The following is a 16,427-nucleotide window of genomic DNA, read 5'->3' on the forward strand; positions in this document are numbered from 1 at the left end:
ATAGAATAGTTTATATTCCTTTGGGTACAATAGGTGTATTTTTTCACAACATAAAAGCATGATGAAGATACATACCCAGCAGAAGTGTGTATTTTTAGTTACCAAAAGAAACATGTAAGAATGTTCATTGCAGCACTATTAATAATATCCCCAAACCAGAAATAGCCCAAATTAATATTAACAGTAAAATGGATAAATACATGGTGGTATATTCACTTTGAAATACTATTCAACAAATGAGCATGTTGAATGAACAAATGAGTCATTTATATTGTTGTATATCACTGTAGTTTCAATAATATACAACAATATAAATGAATCTCACAAACCTAAATGTTGAGTAAAAGAGGCCAGGCACAAAAATCTGCATTCTACACGATTCCATTTATGTGTTGTTCAAAAATAGATAAAAAGTCAGAATAGTGGCTGCTCTTGAAGGTGGGGCAGTGACAGCGGCTCAGGAGGGAGGCTTTTGTGATGCTGTTAATATTCAGCTTCTTGATCCAGGAGCTGCTTACATGGGTTGTGTTAAGTTTGTGTACTTTTGGTATGTAGTTATACTTCAAAAGAAAGTTATAAAAACTATGAGACTGCAGGATGAGTACCCTCAATAAACTTTTGTTCATAGAAAAAAAAATACCTGGAGTCAGAAAAGGGGTGTTATACATCAATGTCAAATACATTATAAGCAGAAGACATCTCCGGTTCATGGTCAAAGGGCTTGTGGCTAGGGTGTTTTCTAAAAGCCATAATCTGAGAGGAAATAAACACCCTAATCTGGGCATGACAGTAAGATTTCAAAGGACAGTAGTCCAAGTCCAGAAATGTCACCATATATTTTTCTCTTGCATAGTTAGGCTTTCATTGGGTTGACCACAAATGTGGTTCACCTCTCAATCTGTGGGACCTTAAAACAAAATTTGGCTTCCTTTTGTTATTGTTGAGATAGGGTCTTGCTCTCTTACCCAAGCTGGAGTATAGTGGCGTAGTCATAGCTCACTGCAGTCTCCAATTCCTGGGCTCAAGCAATCCTCCTGCCTCAGCCCCCTTAGTAGGTGGGACTAGCAGCTTGGGTCACCCAGACAGCTAATTTTGTTGTTGTTTTTAGAAACGGGGTCTTGCTATGTTGCCTAAGCTGGTTTCAAACTCATGGCCTCAAGCAATCTTCCCGCCTTGGCCTTCCAAAGTGCGGGCTTTCAGGCATGAGCCATTTCACCCAGCCCTCATTCAACTTCTAATAGAAATTTTGTCCACGATGTACAGCAAAATAGTTCTAGAAGAATAGAATGTAAGGGAAAATAGGAAACACAGAGAGCTAAATGTGTAAAAAAGAACCAACTTATTGCACTTCCTTGAAAGGGGAAGAACACGCCAGTTTCAACATTCCCTGTCAAGTGATTACAATACCGAGTGACCATTTGGGGCAGGTCATTTGTATCCCTGCCTGCTGTGAAGCCACTTTCAGTTCTCTTTCTCTCTCTGGTACCGCTGGCCTAATCACAAGTAAGAATGTTTCCTCTAAGGGCTCCATCATCAACCCCTGAGCTAAACATCTTTCATGTGCCCCTCGGGCACACTCATTACCATTTTCGACCCAGTTCTGTGCCCCAGAGGTGGGTCTCTATGATCTCCATCAATGGGCTCCCTTGCCTTCGGGTTTCAAGTTGAATTCAGCAAGGAGCCTGATCATCAGAGTCCCATCTTGTTCGGTATTAAAAGAAAATGGAAAGGCTGAAGAGTTCTTGGAGTGGAACGAGGTGGGGGAGGAACGAGTTTTATTTCCCATTCCTCTTGGAATTCTCACCTGGCCTTGATTGTTTTTGTTCTTCCTTCCTTGGGGGCAAGGAAGCAGGTAAATTTATCTTCAAAGATTAAAACTTCACAAAGCAATGGATGAAGGAGAATGATATAGAAAAGTGATCATTCCAAAAAAAAGAAAAGACAAAACTAGTCTCTGTCAAATAGATATCTTTGATATAGGTGGGAAAATAGAAGAGGGTACACCTACATGTTCTCCAGATAGCAGCTCCCTTGGCTGAGGTTCAAGTCTAGTTCAAAATCGACTGCCCCATCTCTGGTCCCTGATATGTCACCAGTTATGGTATCAAAAAGTCACCCAGGACAAGTGCTCTTGTTCCAGGATCCACCCAGCACCTCCCTCAGCCAGCTTATTCAGTCCTTGGAGCATTCTGGGAATTTATTAGGCAATACAATAAACAGAAACAGCTAAAAACAATTTGTCTCTGAAATTTTTTTAAATTCCTTTTTAAAAATGTCTGATTTTTACCCTAACAACTAAAGTTCATAAAATAAGAAAAAACTCAAATTCCATTTGAAATTTTTTACATTCCTAATATTGTTCAGCTGCATCCCCACCCAAATCTCATCTTGAACTGTAGCTCCCATAATTCCCTTGTGTCGTGGGAGGGATCCAGTGGGAGATAATTGAATCATGAGTGCCATTTCCTCCATACTGTAATCATGGCAGTGAGTAAGTCTCACAAGACCTGATGGTTTCATAAAGGGAAACCCCTTTCACTTGGTTCTCTTTTTCTCGTTTGCCTGCCACCATGTAAGACATGCCTTTTGCCTTCCACTATGATTGTGAGGCCTCCCCAGCCCTGTGGAACTGTGAGTCCATTAAACCTCTTTTTCTTTATAAATTGCCCAGTCTCAGGTATGTCTTTACCAGCAGCATGAAAATGAACTAATATGATTCCTAAATATTTTTTCATCATGGCATGTTTTGATTCAAATCCTACACCATAGGAAAAAATATACATATATAAATGTGTGTGTGTGTGTGTGTGTGTGTATAATATAATAAGTTAAGTTCCAGTGTTTAAAAGTTTTTAAATTCCTTGTATTTGTATTTTCATAAATCAGGAAACACTCTTTTAAAATTCAGTCTTTCACTAGAAGCCCAAACCCCACCATTATGCAATATATTCATGTAACAAACTTACACATGTACCCCTGAATCTAAAATAAAATATTTTAAAATCAACATTTATACTTTAGATTTCCATGTACTCAATCTATGTTATATCTATATGGAACAAAAATATAAAACAATGTAGTTTTTCATCAGCTATCTCTTAGAAATTATTTGTGAAAGTTTATTAACTGTGATGAAGAAAAGGTACTCAGATGAGACTGGAAAGTTCCAGAGAAGCTCCTTGTCCTGGCGAGTCTGATCTGCAGTGGGTGCATCCATCCTCTCCATCGCAGGCTCTGGGACACCACTGTCCCAGAGTCTACTGTCTCTTACATGGACCCTTATGATATCTTCATCTTCCTTATTGTCCTGCTTCCACTTTCTCATTACTTAAATTTATATTTTCATTCCTGCCAGGATAATCTCCCTAAAGTATAGTTCATTCACGAGATGTACTTACCCTGAAATGTTAGGATATTTAGGAATCAAAATAAGTATGCTAAAATCAGATTCAAGTTTACAAAGTAAGATTGATAAATTACAAGTAGAAGATGAATCTATGTATTACACATGAATTCACACAAGAAGAAAGCCTGAAGCCTCTTATAGGGAGAATACTTTTTCTTTTCATTAAAAAATCCTGGCTGAGTGCAGTGGCTCATGCCTGTAATCCCAGCACTTTGGGAGCCCCAGCCGGATGGATTGCCTGAGATCAGGAGTTCGCTGAAAGATGGCAAAACCCCACCTCTACTAAAATACAAAAAAATTAACTGGGCGTGATGGCATGCACATGTAGTCCCAGCTACTCAGGAGGCTGAGGCAGGAGAATTGCTTGAACCTGTGAGGTGGAGATTGCAGTGAGCTGAGATCCCACAACTGTACTCCAGCCTGGGCAAAAGAGCCAGACTCCATCTCAAAAAAAAAAAAAAATCTTAATCATACACTTAATAAAAAGCTCTCTTTCCTATTCTATATTCCATAAGCCTCCTAATAACCTCTCTTAACAAGCTGTGGTATGGTGTCCTTTCATTCTAGGTGAGGAAAACTCTCATCTGTTTTCAAAAAAAGTGTGTCATCCCTGACAACTCTCCATTTATTTTATGAAATACACAGAAGGCTTGTTCAGTCAAAAACTCAAAATAGACTTTAACTATTTCCAGAAACTGGGTTTACATACTGCTCCACCCCTTACTAGCTAAGTGATTTGGGACAAATTGAAAGCATCTCAGGACCCTGAGGAATCCTCAGATACATTTAATTAAAAATGTATGCAAAATGTAAATAAATTTTTTAAAACCTCATATGCTTTCCAACTAGGGTGAGCATACAATATTGAACTACTATTAATGTTTCATAATTCTTCCTCTTCAAATTTTATTGGTTTTTTTTGTCTTTGTTATTGTCATAAGCCAAAATATGGTCTCAATATATGTGTATGTTTTTATATAATTTCCAGGTCCCTTTCAATGCATTTATACACACACCCTACACACACATACACACACACACACACACACACACACACACAATCTTTTCTCTAAATTCACCCTTGTAGCTTGTATCAAAGTTAAAATATTGGAAAGCAAAGTAACCAGGAAGCAACATATTAAGGCTACATTAGCTTAGGTTTTTACAATATGCCAAAGCACATCTTAATATAATAACTTTCAGTTTTTACTGAAAGTCAAAATAAGAAATAGTCAGTCTGTATTTTCTGCAAAATGACTATTGAAGATCTTGTCAGAAAAAAAAAAATCATTTTCTTTTAAAATGTGGTGCCATGAGGGATCTTTTTTGAAGTGATAGAAATGTTCTAAAATTGGGCTGGGGGCGGTGGCTCACACCTGTAATCCCAGTATTTTGGGAGGCAGAGGAAGATGGATCACTTGAACTCAGAAGTTTGAGACCAGCCTGGATAAAATGGTGAAACCTTGTCTCTACCAGAAACACAAAAAATTAGCTTGGCATGGTGGTGCATGCCTGTGGTCCCAGCTCCTAGGGAAGCTGAGGATCACTTGAACTTGGGAGGTCGAGCTGCCAGTGAGCCAAGATTGCCCCACTGCACTCCAGCCTGGGTAACAAGAGCGAAACTCTGTCTCCAAAAAAAAAAAGGAGTGTTCTAAAATTGAACCATGGTGATGATTACAAAACACAAAACTCTATGAATTTACCAAAAATAATATATTATGCACTTAAAACAAGTTATTTTTATGGTGTGAGAATTATACCTCAATAAAGCTATTTTTCTTAGAAAGAAAAAAAAAAAGATGCCAGGAAAAGATTACTTCTTCTGGTGAACCTGTTTATATCATTTTATAAGGCAATAAGAAATGAAGTAAATAAGGTGAATACACATATATAATATAGCCCATATAATAATAATAGTATTAACAATACATATGTATAACAAACACTATTCTAAATGCTTTATAATAACTCTTTTAAGCCTCTCCACAATCTTAGAGGGAAGATCTTATTATTGTCCTCATGTTACAGATGTAAAGCCTGAATCACATGGAAATTAGGCATCATGCCTAAGGTCACACAGTTAGTAATTTAAGCTATAAGTTGGACCCATGACAGCTAGGTCCAGAGTTCATGCTCTTAATCCACACTAAATTCAAATTGTTCCCAAAACCACCTGAAAGACTTCAAGTCAAAGCAAATTTAGAATTTAAATACAGAAATACTTTTATATCTAGTCCAATAATATCTACCATCTCTACATGTTTTTTAAATTTTAATTACACGTTAATATGTGTTTATAAGTCATTTAAGTCTGTTCTAGAACTAAAGACAAATATTTTATTCATCATTTCTTATAATACTTTCATTGTATCAGTGTTTTATAAATGCAGGAACTATTTACTTGCTGAAATGAACTCCATTAGGGATTACTAAATTATTTTTCCTATATTTACTCATAATTTAAGTGATATAATCCTGAAAGCATTTTTTTTTTTTAATTTAAGTTTTAAGTCCAGGGTACATGTGCAGATTTGTTATATAGGTAAACTTGTGTCACGGGGTTTGTCGTACAAATTATTTAATTACCCAGGTATTAAGCCTAGTACCCATTAGTTATTTTCCCTGATCCTCTCCTTCCTCCTACCCACCACCCTCCAATAGGACCCAGTGTGTGCTGTTCCCCTTTATGTGTCCATGTATTCTCATCATTTAGCTCCCACTTATAAGTGACAACATGCGGTATTTGGTTTTCTGTTCCTGCATTAGTTTGTTAAGGAAAATGGCCTCCAGCTTCAGCCATGCTCCTGCAAAGGACATGATCTCATTCTTTTTTATGGCTGCATGGTACTCCATGGTATATATGTACCACATTTTCTTTATCCAGGCTATCATTGATGGGCATTTAGGTTGATTCCATGTCTTTGCTATTGTGAATAGTGCTGCAATAAACATACATATGCATGAGTCTTTATAACAGAACAATTTCTATTCCTTTGGGTATATACTCAGTAATAGGATTGCTGGGTTGAATGGTATTTGTTTTCAGGTCTTTGAGGAATTTGCCACACTGTCTTCCAATAGCTGAACTACTTTATACTCCCACCAACAGCGTATAACTGTTCCCTTTTCTCTGCAACCTCACTGGCATCTGTTATTTTTTGCCTTTTTAGTAATAACCATTTTGACTGATGTAAGATGGCATCTCATTGTGTTTTGATTTGCATTTCTCTAATGATCAGTGATGTTGAGGTTCTTTCTTTTTTTTTTAACTGTTAAGAAAAATTTTGTGCTTTTATTGTATCATGAGGCATTGAAACATCTGAACAAATCAATGTCTGGGCAGTGAGGCAGCTGCTTTATCCTTCTTTGGGTTACTAGAGCAACTTGTCAGTAGATTAAAAAAAAACAACCTTTTGCATTACTTAAGTCTTTTCAAGGCATGCACTGGTACAACACAAACTTCTCCCATCAGATGCAACTAGTCTAGCATCCAAACATCATGCACAACACCTCGGTGGCAGCAGCACACTGTGCCCACTCCCCCTATGGCCCTGCTCATTTGTGCAGGATATTTGGAGCATCTGGAGAAGTGGGAATAGTATTGGGAAGAGGAGGAAGCAGGAGACAGCGTGAGTGCCTGGCTGAGAGGAGGTCAGCCGAAGTTGTGCAGGGCAAGCCTGAAGGTATCATTGGTGCAAACCCAAGCATCATTAATGTTCTTTAATAGGAACATTAAACCCTATGATGGAACCCCATGATGGTGTCTTCATCCGTCTTAAGCTGGCCTACAACCATGCTGATGATGGAGCTATATGGTGTGGGCTGATAGTCATCCTGCGCTGTGATGCTGTGCTGGACTTTCTGGAACAAAAGGCTACACAACTTCTCCACAATGGCAGCTTTACCGTGGAACTGTTGTCCTTCCCACATAAGGCATGACGCGTCAATGTAAATTGCACCTAGTTGGGTTCTATCCTTATCATTGATAACTGGTAGTAATGTTGAATGATGCTGAATCCAATCTGCTCCCAAATTGGCTTGTCTCTCATTCTGGAAAGTCACCCAGCCTTGTGGAGACCTGTGGGGCTGGCACAATGGCGGCGGCAGCGGCAGCAACCCAGCATGGTCTGCAAGCATTTTTTCATGTGATGGTTGACCACATGTAGTTTCTTTTGAAAAGTCTGTTCATGTCCTTTGCCCACTTTTTAGTGCGTTTTTGAATTGTAAATTTGTTTAAGTTCCTTATAGATGTTGGATATTAGACCTTTGTCAGATGCACAGTTTGCAAATATTTTCTCCCATTCTGTCTGTTTCTTTTCATATTCTAGTGAAACTACTACTACTATTATTTAATACTAACTGAAAAATAGAAAGCTCGTCCATATTAATGTCAGGGTTAAAAATATTTAAAGTGTTTATGACAATGCAAAAGAGTTTAAAATCTCAGAATAAATATGTTAAGGCATTTTTGTATTTTATTGTAAAAAAAGGAGTTTGAAAAAGTTAATCAAAAAGATGCTTTGGAAGTTTTAATTGAATACTTTAAAATAGACCATATACTGTCTCAAAATAATGCTTTATTATGTTTATAGAACCAAAAACTTAAAAATTAAATTTGATAACAAAAATATTCAAAAAGGAATAAACCAAACTTATACTATCCACATTTGTTGTTGATGGATTTTAACTCCTCCAAAAATATAATTATTTGGTTTTATGCAAGTCATTCTCCTTTCATTAGAGTCTATTTAGTTCCCCATACGATTTAATTACTTATCTTTGAAAAATGAACATGTACAACTCGTGCCATTAAAGTTTCAGATAGCTTTCCATTTATGGAGGTTACTAAAATTATCATCTATAGTAAAAAATGAAATAGGAAGCAAAAGTATTTAGTACTTGTGTAAAAAACAAATTGAAAAGAATAGTAAGGCAACATTAAACTACTTTTATTTCTTAGAAAAAATAGCAACAGGCGCCTTAAGGATCTAACATTTAACGTAAAAACATTGTGACTCCAATCCTCCTTCTTAAATAATGATAGGTTCTGAAATATCAACTTGAGCTCTAAACCAAAGATGAGTTGACAGTGTGAACTGCTTTGAAAGAATGTAAATATCAACTGCATCATCCTCTCACAGAACCATTTCCACTCTTTTTCTGTCTTTAATACAATCATTGTATCAGAATAAAGCCACTCAACTTTTCCATTAACATCTCAAACACATTATATGTCATCCCAATTCACAAGACTACCTCTACGTGGTTGCAAAATTCTATAATCTGAGAGAATCAAAGAACCTGACACTAGAAATCACTAGGAGAAAAGGAAAGGTAATCTATGAAAGAAGCATATGTGGTAATGTAACAAGGTGAAGAGAGCTGGGAAATAGAAAAGAAAGAGCCAAAACTAGTAGAGGCTAGCATCTCTAGAGAGACAGTAGAGGATGGGACCAAGCTCCCAGGATAGTTTATCTGTTCTCTACTTTTCATTCACAAGTCAGTTAAAGACCTTTCCTTCTCTCAGATGCTCCTATTACCAGTTCATCTTACTGATTATGTTTTTAAAGTATTTTGCCTTATATGGCATGTATCATATTTTCATATGGATATAAATTCATATTTATATATCCCTGTTTTCTCTGATAGTCTCTACTATACATTCAATATGCACAGAAGAAATAAATCCTTATTAAATGAAAGAAAGAATAACTACATGAATGAATAACACTACATTCTAAATCTGAGATTTTCCATCTTTATATATTTTTTAAAAATTTTTTTGCTAATAGTCAAGGTAAATTTCTATATCACAAAGCTGTCTTGTAGCAAAACAACTGTCTCTGGGCCAACCAGATCTAACGCTATTCTTACATTCAAAAGCAGCAGCAGTCACAATATTCTCCTTTGGGAAAACAGCCAACTTGGGCTGTTTACTTTGAAGTTAGACCTCACAATAATTTACTCTCTTACTTTCAGACTACACTATTATTTCTATACTGAGTGCTACACTGTTAAGATCATCTAGACATTTAGCCAAACTTAAGGTACTACTTATATGTAAGATGGAGAAATAATCTACAGAAGAATTTTTTTTAACATTCTAAAATGTCTTCTTTTAACTCCAAGTAAAATTCAGTATTTTGGCAAAGACCTTTGAAGTACCTAAAGAGGGTTACTTGGCTCAGAAAATGATAATATTGTATATAGAAAACTGCAGAGACTTCAGGGCTCTTTGACTATCTACCAGCACCATTAAAAGATACTGTATTGTTATATATATAAACTCCTAATATCCCACTGAAAAGATATTCCTGAACTCTAATTGCACTTACAGTCAACAACTTAATACCTAGTTAATCTAAGTACTTCAAATGCCTAATCATTAAGAACATCATGACATCTTGAGCTGTGTTCTACTGGTTTAATTTCCTTTAGTATGATATTGTCTTACTGCTATTTAAAGCAAAGGTCCCAAACCCCCAGGCACTATACAGGTCCATGGCCTGTTAGGAAACAGGCCACACAGCAGGAGGTGAGCAGACAGGGAGCCAGCATTGCCACCTGAGCTCCGCCTTCTGTCAGATCAGCAGTGGCATTGGATTCTCACAGTATCGCGAACCTATGGTGAACTCTGCAAGGAAGCTAACTGTGCTAGCTTGCACACTCCTTATGAGAATCTGATTCCTGATGATCTAAGATGAAACAGTTTCATCCCAAAACCATTCCCCACCCACCTCCTATCTATGGAGAAGCTGTCTTCCATGAAACTGGTCCCAGTGCCAAAAAGTTTGAGGACTGCTGATTTAAAGAAATTACTCCTACCTTAGAGTTATAAAATATAAATCAATAAACCAATGAAGAAAGGATAAAGACACTTAAAAAGAACAAAGGCAAAGTACAACAAGAAAGAAAAAGCATGGTAAATTTCACAAACTTCATGGAGAAAGCTTCATGAAGAACATTGTTAATTATTTTAAAGAGGAAAAATAAACTAATGAAGAATACAGAACATCCTATCCATTAAAGAAAGCAACACTGCCCTAGTTTTGTTCAAGATGGATTAGAAAATAGTTATTTTGACTTAATATCTAATGAATATTATTTCATCGAATTCATATTGACACGGTAAACAAATAAATCCCCCTGTAGAAAAAAAATGGATGTCCTGTGATGCCATAGTTTATAAATCACATTAAAATGTTCTATTCAGCTACTGAGTCAATATATTTTATTAACAAGCCAAGTGAGAGAGCAGGAATGGTTATGCAATCTTCCCAAGCAGAATTCAATACTAAATGTGCTTGATCCTAGGTATTCTTTTTGGCCTTTCTGTAAGTCATTCTTATTTGGAGGTTTAGGGAAGTAAGTAAAATGAAATTACCGATTCTCTGGAAATTAGCTACGTATACGGAGCTCAAGAAAGCTTCTCCTCTTAAATCACTTTCTGGGGTCAGTCACTGTATTGACCTTCCTCTAATTAAACTCTTACTGTTCTGTACCAAATTGCCAAATGTCTTAATATCTTTCCAACTAGACTATTTGGTTTTATGGGAATGTACCACACATTGGCTGACACATGGTAGGAACTCAATATTTATTGAGTTCAGACCTCACAATAATTTATGTTTTAAGTTATCTAAATGAATCAATGTTTTTTCAGCTAAAAACTGCAAGGTCAAACCTAGTAATAGGAGGGCCCAATCAATTTAGTAAATGAATGGAGAAGACAAATAAAATCTAATATTTCAGTATACACTTAAGAACACTAAAACACTAAGTAGTATATCGTAAGACAAAACCTTTCCTAAATAATGCCTGTATAGTAATCCATTTTCAAATATAACAACTGGAACATTTCATTTCCCAAATTGCTCAACAAAATCTACAGCAGAATTTCTAAATGTCCTAAGACCTAAATCTCATTTTTAAAAAAAAATCTGTTTTCATTTAAGAGGGAGAAAGCATCTGAAACCACTGAATTCTATTTTCTTACATTTCTATCACTTAAAAACAGCTGAACTGATTTTTCTTTTAAAAAAAAAATTACTGGCTAGTAATAAAATTCTGAAGATAGAGATTTGTGATGAAAAACTGATGCAAACTAATCCATAGCAAGGCTCTTAAAAAAATATAGTGCTTAGGTCCCAGTTACTTAATTTGGCTCACAGTTTAATAAAGGGTAGTTTTAAATGAAATGCAATACAGTTTTACTCACTTCAAAGCTTCCTCAAATTTATGAATTTTCTTTTCAGTATCTTCTTTTCCTTTATCCAGTTCATTCTGCAAGTCATGAAACTGCCATGACAAGAACAGGGAAAATATATTGGAAGACAAGTAAAGTTTACTTTAAAGAGACATACAAACAGTGAAACAGTGATCACAAATCCATTTTTAATATAAAATTAAATTTAGATATTTCAAGATAGAAATTTGGTCTACCATAGAATGATTTCAATACTATACTCAAATACCAATTTTCTGCTCAAAGTGAATTGCCTGAATCTACCTGCAGATGAATTCTTTTAAAATGAATCCGTAAGATAAAAGAAAATGAAAAACAGAAGCTCTTTGATTTTTTAAATTACTTTTTAATCAAAGAAAAGAAATCTCACAAGATTCAAGAGAATACGATAAACAATGTATCTATACCTCTTTCCTAAATGTGGCATTATTTGAGGAAATGAGATGGTAGCATCAATAACAAGTGCTAAATGAAAATTTGTCTTCACAAAAAGCTCTTCATATGCAAATGCAGATAAACATAACCAAAGTGGATATTATACAGATCTTAAAATATAAAAGGGAAATTTTGGTACAACTGGACAAAAAGGAAGAAATGAAACGGCAGCCATGCTTCCACATGCATGGCAATTGAGGATGCAGAGCCTAGCTGGGAGGTAAGAAAACTCATGTTACTTGGTGGGATGGAAATACCCGCTATAGACCTGCCTGTAAGCAAGGTAAGGTTGAAAGTGAGACGAGTGACCACCAGGTTTAAGAGAGAAACAACAAGAACAACAACAAAACATAAATACACTATGACAAACCACATCAAACACTGAATCAGTGCTAGCCAAAAATGCCTGTAGTTAACTATTTAAATCAGTTTAAATGGAGACCTATTTAACTCAAACTCTATCTTTAACCTCTTCTTATTATATATTTTTTTTATTTCTTCTCTCAGTGTTTTAGTAGATAAGTGAATTAATAAAATCAATGTTTGCTTATAAACTAAAAGAAAGTGAGGGTAGACAGGAAATTTTCCAAGATAATATCAAAAAGCTTCTATGGGCTGCTATGATGATAAACTCAAAAGTAAGAATACACTAAGAGGCAGAGAAAAAAAAGCAAGAGAATTAGGAACCAGTAGCCTCTCTACCCCATATTTTAAATGGTAAATTTAAAGTGTCTCATAGAGTATTTCTTATGAGAAAGAGAAAGAGCAACTTGCCTTGCAGATTTTTGCCACTACATTTATTTTATTTTACATGGGGGAAAAAGAAGTCTGTTGTTCAAGTTTTTACCACATTTGAATTTTAAATTATTATTTTGGATCCCTAATATGTATTACAGTGTTTGGCACAAAGTACATTACACTGGAGTACAAACATTACTAAGGCAACAAAAGCACCATTTCGACGCAAATCTAGTCTTTCTAAAGTAGTGAGTCAAAGACTATAACCTCAAAATGAAATTCAGATATGGACCTAATGCAAAGATCCTGGAAACATGTTTTTATGTCAGTAAAATCCTTTCTTGAAATGAAATCTTAAGTGAAAAATCACCCACCAACTTAGGAAAAACACACAGAGAAAAGTAAATGTATTCAAGTGAAAGGCTGGGAGAAGGGCAATTCGGAAGAAAGTTAAAGGGAGAAACTAGTAGCTGAAAGGTTATCTTCCACCGGTGTTTACTTACACATATTTACCTATCACTTTGCTTTAATCGTTCTTTGTTAGTCAAGTTCTCTGGCAAGCTGAATTTGGTCCAAATCATACATTCTCTTCTTTTAATAGAGGATGTTCTTAGATTTATTGCTACCACTAAAATATTATTATTTATGCCATTTTTTCCTGTTTCCTGATTTTTTTATGTTACTTTTTATACATGGCATTTTTGTTATTGCCCCCAACTCCTCCATGTTCTGATAGATTGATACCTAGAGACAGAAAAAGACTTTTCCAGCTTTATTGCCATATAATTGGCAAATAAAATTATACATCTTTGAGGTGTACAACATGGTGTTTTTAAAATTTATTTTCTTGGACAAATGACAAATTGTATATACCTATGATATGCATGAAGTTTTGATATATGTATACATTGTAGAAATATTAAATCAAGCTAATTCACATATTCATCATATCACACATATACTTATCTTTGTGATGAGAACATTTAAAGTCTGTTCTCTTAGCAATTTTCAGGTATACTACACATTATTATTAATAACAATCACCATGTTCCATGTTATATCTCCAGATACTTATTCCTCTTGTCTAAACTAAACCATTTTTTTTTGGAGGCAGGGTCTCACTTCCACCAGGCTGGAGTACAGTGGCACAATGACAGCTCACTGTAAGCTCAAACTCCTGAGCTCCAGTGATCATCCCACATCTGCCTCCCAGGTAGCTAGGACTACAGGCATGCACCACCACACCTGAATAATATTTTTTTAGAAATAGGGTCTCATTATGTTGCCCAGTCTGGTCTAAAATGCCTGCCCTCAAGTCAGCCTCCCTCAGCACCCAAAACTGCTGGGATTATAGTCATGAGCCACTATGTTCAGCCTAAACCAAAACTTTGTACCTTTTAACCAGCATCTACCCATTTCCTGCCATCCCTCCCCACCGAGCCCCTGGTAACCACCGTACTATTATCTGATTCTAGGAGTTTGATTGTTTTTTCAGAGTCCATGTATAAGTGAGATAATGCAGTACTTGTCCTCCAGGATCTTCCATGTTATTGAAAATAACAGGATTATCTTTTTTAAGGCTGCATAGTATTCCACTGTGTATATATATCACAGTTTCTTCCATCCATAGATGAACACTTAGGTCAATTCCATTCATCTGTAGATGAATACTTAGCTTGATTCCATATTTCAGCTCTTGTGAATAGTGCTGCAATAAACAAAGGAGTGTAGGTATCTCTTAAACCTACTGAATCATTTCCTTTGCATATAAACCCAGAAGTGGAAATGCCGAGTGATATGATAGTACTATTTTTAATTTTTTGAGGTACTTCCATACTGTTTGCCATAATTACATTCCCACCAACAGAGTACAGAAGCTGTCTTTCCTCCACATCCTAGCCAACACATATTATCCCGTTGTGGGGTGTGTGTGTGTGTGTGTGTGTGTGTGTGTATGCGCGTGTGCACACACGCGTTTTAGCAAAAGCAATCTAACAAGTGTGAGGTGATATTTCACTGCAGTTTTGATTTCCCTTTCCCTGATGACTAGTGATGTCAAGAATTTTTCATATACCTGTTATCTGTGTATCTTCTTTGGAAAAGTGCCTATTCAGGCCTTTGACCCATTTTTTAAACATCAGGTTATTTGTGTTTTTGCTATAAAGTTGTTTCAGTTCCTTATATATTTAGGATATTAGTTCCTTATCCAATAAATGGTTTGCAAATATTTTCTACCATTCTGTAGTTTGCCTCTTCACTCTGTTGATTGTTCAATCTTCTATGCAGCAACTTTTTGGGTGTGATGCAATCCCACTTGTCTATTTTTGCCTTTGTTTCCTGTGCATTTATTGTTGTATTATAGTCTAAATTCCATGGGTAGGACTTTCAGTACTGTGGGAACTAGAAGTGGTGATAGCAGGCATCCTTGTCCTCTCCCTGATCTTACAGGAAGAACTGTTGGCTTTTCTCCACTGAGTATGATGTTAGCTATGGGTTTGTCATATATGGCCTTTCTTATGTAAAGATACATTCCCTCTATATCTAATTTGTCAAAAATTTTTATCATGAAAGATGTTGAACTTTGCCAAATGTATTTTCTGCATCTATTGAGATGATTGTATGATTTCTTTGCTTCATTCATTCATTCTGATGATGTGGTGTATGACTTTTTTTTTTTACTTTTAAGTTCAGTGGTAGATGTGCAGGTTTGTTGCACATCTCAGGTTGTAAACTGAGTATCATTTGGGTTTGATATACATATTATTTCATCATCCAGGTAGTTAACATAGTACCCAATAGGTAGTTTTTCGATCCTCACCCTCTCACTCTCTGCCATTCCATTCTTTGTGTTTGTATGTACCTGGTGTTTAGCTCCCACTTACAAATAAGAACATGCAGTATTTGTTTTTCTGCTCCTGTATTAGTTCACTTAGAATAATGGCCTCCACCTCCACCCATGTTGCTGCAAAGGACATGATCTCATTTGTTTTATGGCGGCGTAGCATTCCATGGTATACATACATATGCCACATTTTATTTATCTGGTCAACTGAGGCATTTAGCTTGACTCCATGTCTTTGCTATCATGAATAATGCTGCAATGAACATAGCATGCATGTGTTCTTATGGTAGAATGATTTATATTCCTTTTGGTATATACCCAGTAATGGGATTGCTGGGTCAAATGGTAATTCTGTTTTAAGTTCTTTGAGAAATCTACAAACTGCTTTCCACAATGGCTGGACTAATTTACATTCCCATTAGCAATGTGAGCATTCTTTTTATACCACAACCTTGCCAGCATCTTTTTGACTTTTTAATAATAGCCATTCTGACTGGTGTGAGATGGTATCTCATTATGGTTTTGATTTGCATTTCTCTAATCATTAGTGATGTTGAGCATATTTTCATATGCTTATTGGCCACGTGTATGTCTTCTTTTGAGAAATGTTTGTTCATGCCCTTTGCCCACTTTGCAAAGGGGTTTGTTTTTTTCCTTGTGAATTTGTTTAAGTTACCTGTAGATTCCGGATATTATATCTTTGTCAGATGAATAGTTTGCAAATATTTTCTCCCCATTCTGTAGATTGTCTTGTTCCTCTC

General features: G+C 35.8%; 1 protein-coding gene and 1 pseudogene across 11 annotated transcripts in view; both read right to left on the reverse strand.

Annotated features, from left to right (window-relative positions):
- CEP112 (centrosomal protein 112) overlaps positions 1–16,427 on the reverse strand; it is a 664,691-nt gene that overhangs the window by 465,086 nt on the left and 183,178 nt on the right. For 10 of the 11 annotated variants that reach the window (XM_064369449.1, XM_064369448.1, XM_064369450.1 and 7 more), the window contains one exon: positions 11,625–11,704. The exons of the other annotated variant lie outside the window; for it this stretch is intronic. In XM_064369449.1, coding sequence (XP_064225519.1) covers positions 11,625–11,704 — 80 coding nt within the window. The remainder of the gene's footprint in view (positions 1–11,624; positions 11,705–16,427) is intronic. 11 annotated transcript variants of the gene reach the window in all.
- On the reverse strand, positions 7,016–7,455 carry LOC105718206 (nuclear transport factor 2-like; annotated as a pseudogene).

The sequence above is a fragment of the Aotus nancymaae genome, unplaced genomic scaffold (genome assembly GCF_030222135.1).
Source record: "Aotus nancymaae isolate 86718 unplaced genomic scaffold, 86718_ANA_hifiasm-v0.15.2.pri h1tg000089l, whole genome shotgun sequence".
NCBI classification, from domain to species: domain Eukaryota; kingdom Metazoa; phylum Chordata; class Mammalia; order Primates; family Aotidae; genus Aotus; species Aotus nancymaae.